The sequence below is a fragment of the Acyrthosiphon pisum genome, chromosome X (genome assembly GCF_005508785.2).
Source record: "Acyrthosiphon pisum isolate AL4f chromosome X, pea_aphid_22Mar2018_4r6ur, whole genome shotgun sequence".
NCBI classification, from domain to species: Eukaryota; Metazoa; Arthropoda; class Insecta; order Hemiptera; family Aphididae; genus Acyrthosiphon; species Acyrthosiphon pisum.
Genome location: NC_042493.1, coordinates 48,941,194 through 48,948,334, shown reverse-complemented (window position 1 = coordinate 48,948,334; position 7,141 = coordinate 48,941,194). Strand labels below are relative to the sequence as shown.

General features: G+C 27.5%; 1 protein-coding gene across 3 annotated transcripts in view; it reads right to left on the bottom strand.

Moving 5' to 3' along the window:
• Positions 1-6,676, bottom strand: part of LOC100568826 (protein maelstrom homolog) — an 8,264-nt gene extending 1,588 nt beyond the window's left edge. The window contains exons 1-6 of one of the 3 annotated variants that reach the window (XM_016802738.2): positions 6,518-6,676; positions 6,245-6,375; positions 5,505-5,601; positions 2,267-2,413; positions 1,646-1,776; positions 1,442-1,580 (exon numbers count right to left, since the gene is read on the bottom strand). In XM_016802738.2, coding sequence (XP_016658227.1) covers positions 1,442-1,580; positions 1,646-1,776; positions 2,267-2,413; positions 5,505-5,601 — 514 coding nt within the window. In that variant the 5' untranslated portion in view covers positions 6,245-6,375; positions 6,518-6,676. The other 2 variants (XM_016802739.2, XM_016802737.2) reach the window with 2 other exon arrangements.
• Positions 6,677-7,141: the final 465 nt, after the last annotated feature.

Genomic DNA, 7,141 nt, shown 5'->3' with positions numbered 1-7,141 from the left:
TTAATATAAAAACTAACAGCACACAATTGAATCTGCTGAACGAACATTTGCTATAACGTACGTGTGTAAGACGGAGACAAACACATGGCGGGTGCGACGTCCTCTTGAATAAACATTAATAAGTAAATAAGTTGTGGATACTAATTTATTCTAACTAGATTAATGTACTAGATGGTTGTTGTATGTCTATGGATACAATTAGTAAATGTTGTATAAATGAGTGCTATATTATTAATGTATACAGAACAAATTGTTAGATATATTGTGATTATGGATGACAGATAAACAAGTGGGTATCGATCTGCTGTACAGAATATTATGTCGAAATAATAGATGTGTTATATTTGAATTCAATGATAAATCATTACATATTAAAAACTATAATGAGCAGAGATGTTGAGTCATCCTAGCATACCGGTATTGAATTTATAAAATATTAAAATTAAAAATTGTATTATTTAATAATAAAATTTGGAAATTAAATAAAATTAATAAAAATCGAAAATACCTTATTTGCAATGGCTATAAATATTTTAACTTTTCGGTACTCTTTTTTCGTTAAATTTAAAAAACTTGACGAATCTTTTTTTAAAATTTGTTGTGTTAGTCTGTAGTCATGACCAGAAAAGCAATTGTGGATTTTCAACAGACAAAAAATTTAAAATTTTCGGGATTTTGATATATCGTGAAAATGTTTAATTGAAATACACTCGTAAAAATTTAATGTTAATAATGGAACGGATCCAATAAATTTTTTTTGTTTGTTAAAGGTAGAAATATTTGTGAAGAATCTTCTACTAAAATGTCTAGTTAGCAATGAAAACTTAAATTTTTATGAATTTCTAATTGAAAAATAATTTGCAAATTTTTGGTATTTTAATGGTTCTTATTAAAATTTGAAATTCAAATGCTTATGAAAATTATCTTGCTTATGTATTTGATATTTTTAAACTGCTATTAAAGACAGTTTGCATTACATTTGTTAGCTTTTTAGTAAGTGAAATATTTATTATCAACAATAATTTAAAAGAAAATTACAAAATTCGAAAAGTTCAATAAATATGTCAATAAAAGTAAAAATGTATATCGATACAAAAATGTTTCTACTGACCGCATGTAATATTTAGTATGTAGGATGTTTGTAAGACGTGTCCGCTTATCATTTGATACTCAAAAAATATATTTACTTGCTATTTTAAATTTATTTCAAATGTTTTCTTTATTTATTTTACTTATTATTTTATAGAAATTAAAAAATATCTCAATACAATACTGAATACATATGATAAAATATATAAACTTAATATTAAAAATTTGAGCCAAAAAATTAATTTGTTACTATGCCAATAGTTGTGTTAAGTGCAGTTAGTTAACATGACAGTTGGTGTATTTTTCTATAGATGGTGATTTACAATAATTGTGTTATATTAATTTGATTTACCTTTCGGAAAAGCTGTGGAGTATAGTCTTTCCAAACTACTTTTAGTTTTCATCATATCTGTAACAATGTCTGATTCTAGAGTGTATAAATATGGTAAGTCCAGAGCGCCTTCTTGTAAATCTGTAAGGTTGGTTCCATCCTAAAATAATAAAATTAATATTGAACAAATATCTGTACAAATATCTGTACAACTATTGCATTTACCTTTAAAAATGTTGTAAATTCCATTAATATATTTTGATAATCATCCGGATGTTCCTGCCAACAAGAAATTTGATGAAATTCATCAGAAAATTGTCTCATACCTCCAGCAAAACCTCTCGGATAAATTTTAGCTATGAATATGAATTAAGTATGTTTTATTAAAAATAATTTACCGTTAATTAGATTAAGTTTACGTCAAACAAACTGGAGGTTGATGACTCCAGCCAATTGAAATAGTATATTTGTAACATTCACACACAAAAACCGCATTACAATAAGTATAGGGCGCCAAATAAATTTGTGGCACCAGCTGTAAATTGCCTCATGGTGGACAGTCATCAACCGCCAATTGTTTGTTAATATTATGGACTATAATAGTATAGAGGTTTAACTCCAGAATATTTTCACATGTTTCTGGAAGGTCACCCATCCTTTACATACTGTCATGACACAGTTGCCACATATAATACAATGCAATAATATAATATTTAAATCATTTTCATTAAATAACCATAGTTAGGAAAAAACATGATTCTTGTCCTTAGTGAAATGTTTAATTTTATCATTACCTACCCATAATACAAGACTTCTCAACACTACTATAATATTTTAAATACTTACAGAGACCAATAATTTGATGATATGTGCGAGAGACGCCGTTTAATAAATTAAATTCCAGTGCTGCGATTTCAGCAGGAAAATAATATTGTTCCCCATTATGAGTATGACAATTTATGTGCAGTAAAACAAACTTCTTATTAAATAATTCTGAAACATTTAAGTTATTTTATCTTACAATTTATAATCTTACATTAATATAATAAAAATATAATTTATACAAAATACCTATGTAAGAAAGTTGATTATATACTTATAATGACATACATTCAATTGATATATATTGTTCATAGTATTAAAAAATGTAATGACACAGTATTATAGATTTGTTAATTTCTCCCATTGATAAGATATTGTCAAAGAATGTATTAAGTTGTAATGTTGGGTTACACACTAAAGTTAAATTTAATGAATCAATATAGGGGTAATAGCATTGGCTACAACTCATTTGCGCACAAAAACATAACTCATTTGTGCTCAAATTGGAAGCACTTTAGAATATTCCTTAGAGAACGACAGCAATATTATACAAACACATATTAAAGCAGTAAATGAAAGAAAAGATACTCTTCTTTGCCCAAAATTTCATATTTCTATTGTAGAAAAAATACTGAAAGGTTAAACTTAGAAGGGCATTTGAGTGCAAACCCTAATTTTACAATTGATAGGTAAATTATTGTAATTGACTTTACAAAAAAACTTAGAGTAAAAAATTTTAAAGAAACAAATAAATAATAAGAATGTGGTATGGTATGAAAATCTATTGTTTCCTTATTTTCTATGCATATGGTAACACTCCTAATTGGTGATAAACATATTAGTTATTAGTTAAGTACATAAATATTAACCAATAAAATTACAAAAAGCAAAACAATTGAACATTTTATGATTCATAGAGTAATGGACATTTACACAACAATAAGACAATTTTCTCCAATATTACTAAACTGTTAATTTTCCTAAAAAAAAAAAAACACAAATATTTACAGTTAACTTCCATTATCAAAATCAGACATTTTCTCTCTTAATAATTTAACATAAAACATTTTCTGAACATGAATATTAATCAATATTATTTGTATTCATAGGTATACATAAAATATGAAATAAATTATTATGAGAAAATATTATTTTTTATAATCATTTAGAACAATATAACAAAAAAATTAAAATATAGCAGGCATACAAAGATCATCAATTTTTTAATGGACCATTTATTATTAAAACTATGAGTGTTATTATATACAAATACAAATCAACTAATTTGTGTCATAATTTTATACACAAAACCAAAAAAATAATAGTTGATCTTAATATTTTGAAGAACATAAACTTGATTCTAGTTCAAAAAAATATGTGGAGGAAAATGGAAAGTACCTTTTTGGAGAAAAATTAACAGTGGAAGAAAACCGTATATAATTTTTAAAAAAAAATCCTGTCCATTTATCCACTTAGAAGTATAATGATATAAAATCAGAACTAATTGAGATAAACAGACATAACTAAGACTGTTGTTGCCATTTAAATCTGATAAACTTTTATGAACCAAATTTCCAATCTCAGTACTGTTTTTTAAGCAATTAATAATATAATATTGTGAATATTGGATTAACTAGAGACTCACATCCTACATGTTAAAATAATTAAAATTTCAATATAAATTATAATTTTATTTTATTTATATATTACATCAAAGAGAATGTCAGTGCACCATTTGTTTTCTCTCTTTGGCCCACGTTCAACATACACAAAACGAATTAACGCAGAATCATTTTTTCTGTTTGTAAATAATCTATCTTGGAGTAAAATCACCCAAAAAGATGGGGAATAATAAATTTGGGCAACTGATACATCAATTTATATTTTATTGTTATATGACTTGGTATTAAACTTTCAAAAAAATTCGACAACATTTTTTTGTGCATTTCAACTGTTTAAATATTTCGGTTATATTATAATAATAATATAACCTATACCTGAGCTACTTACGCCCAGTCCTTGCATATGGCTGCGAAACGTTGTCGGTGACAAAAGGAGACAAAGAGAAACTGCTAATCTTCGAAAGGAAAATACTCCGCAGAATCTATGGTCCTATTTACGAAAATGAAGATTATCGAATAAGAACAAATGGGGAAATATACCAGCTATTCCAAAAACCAAATATAAAAGCATTCATCAGAAGCAAGAGACTCGAATAAGCTGGGTACTAATGGAGAGAGAATGGCATATGCAAGCAAGTTCTGATGGGCAGAATCAATTGTAGAAGACCCAGAGACCGTCCTAGACATAGATGGATGGACACTATAAAATCAGACCTAGCAAAGATTGCACCAGAAACAGAACTAGCAGGAAGTGAAAATAGAGAGAAGTGGCAAGAAATTGTGGAAATAGCGTCGGCCCTCAATGGGCTGTAAACGCTTAAAAAAAAAAAAAAAAATATTTTGATGTTATTCCCTCATAAATATTATTTACTCTAAGATTACTTAATAATTAAAAAATGATTCTGCATAAATACGTTTTGTCTATGTTGTGCGTAACCCAGAGAGAAAAAACAAATAGTGCGCTGACATCCTCTTAAATAAAAAATTGTATCTACTATTTATATTTATTTGTTGAATTACATTTTTGATACTTGACAGGAGAATGAAATAAACTGACTTTACTTAGACTGTAGCTATTTAAATTTGATTAATATTTAGGAATTAAATTTACAGTTTATGTACTGTTTGTTAAACAATTAATAATATAAATTTAATCTATCCATTTTGTGTTCACTTTTTGCCCAGGGCATTGAATATTGTAGACTATGTAAATATGTAATTAAACCACCCCCAATCACCAATCATTTTATTATTAATATTGCATATAAATTATAACGCTAATGATTGTTTATAAACAGGATGTCCACCAATTTAGGATCACTCAACTTCTTTTCCAGATTATGATGGATTTAACTGCAACTTTTTTGACAATTTATAAGTGGGAGTACTAACTATACATTTATAATAACATTTCAAATGTATCAACCATCGTAGTGTGCGCATGTCTAGTATTAATCAATAATTTTGCTTCAATAACTATGTAACTAAAATTAAAATCAACTGAAAGAGTGCCATTTTTAACCTTGTCAGAACAATCTAGGATGAATATGACCCAAATAAGAAATTGTTTTTTTCTAAATTGGTTAAGACCCTGTTATTATTTATAGAACTCAGTCCTAATTTAATACGATAGTGCTTACCCTGATTATTAGGTATACATTCAAACATATTGGTTATATATTTCTGCATGTTCCAAAAATCATAGCTATTATTTTGTAGATCAGTAATCTGTTTCATCTGTACAAATAAAAAATAAAGTGTCTTAATTAGAATTTACATAAAATGTATAATAATTATAGTAACGATATCTACTTATCAAAGAAAAATAATTAAAGTGAGTATTAACAGAATTGTAACTATTTAATAGATTATTAATTGGGGAGAATACCATATACATAAGGTTCTTATGAGGAAAATAAATAAGCAAGGATGTCTTATATTATGAAAATTTGTGAATTACCTATTCTGTTGTTTTGTATATTTAATAAAATATAAATATATCATATATTTTCAACATATCTGAAACAATCCTATGGCAATAACATAAAATTGGTTTAGTCATAAATTATGATTAAAAGATACAACTATTTAACAACTTAGCCACTCTTAGCTAGGTATGGGTTTCTATTTAAGTAAATGTTGCCAATTGCATAATTATGTAACAACTACGACTTATGATGAAAAAGATAAATACCAAGTTTTTGCGCATCAATATAGTTCAATATATGAGTAAATAAATATCATTGACTATAAAAAAAAATGTGAACTTCATAATTGTCAATCACAATAAGAAAAATACAAACTTTCATCTTTAAAAATGTATTTAAGTAAATATAAAAAAATATATATAAGTAGGTACACTAAAAACGATACTTAATACCTTTGATATAGTCGTAATATGTATGTTTGTGTAAAAAAACCGTACACAAGCTTTGCCAAACTAGATAATGATTATGAATAGACTATAAAACGCTATAACCAAGTCAAATAGGTACGTAACGGTATGCAAATCTGGTAACATTGCACGAAAATCATAGGTTAAAAACGTACGGAATCAATTATGTCACTATAAATTGGTACCTTATATCACGTATTGAAACATTTAAGTTTACATCATTAAACAGTAGAAATATAATTAATTGGCATACTTTACCTTCAATAAATTATAATAGTATAATAAGACAGTAGGTATACAGATATTTCACGATTAACACACGGTACCTTGATCATTGACAAAATTTCACGATAGTGCCTACGATACGATCAAATCGATAAGGTCGTCGCGTAGCGCTGCAGTCGTGACGTTAGTTGTGGATACTGGATTATGATATCGGGAAGCAAATTAACAAAACGCGCTCTGGTGGAAACAATTTGTACCTTCTATTTCGGATTATAGATATAGTTCTACCATAGAACAATATGGAAGCGACACTCGATCAGCTGATTGGGGTTTTGTTTCCCTATGATCTGAAGTCTGAACCTCCAAAAAACATGGAAACGTTTCCGCGCACCAACATGATGTTACACCTAAGGTCTCCCGTTCAGTGGCGTAAATTGGGCTGAATTTTTAGGGTTGCAATAAGTTTCTAGGTTGGACAGACTTTTGGAAGGCGCGGCCCCCCACTACCCCCCTCCCACTTAAAATGTTTTATTTTATTCTATATTTCATATTACAAGTACATAAACTCAACAAAACTATTTTAACCTTAAGAGGCCGTCACAGTTGAAAAAAATCGACCGAAAAACATGCTTTTGTACTTCCAATAGTTCTCAGGTC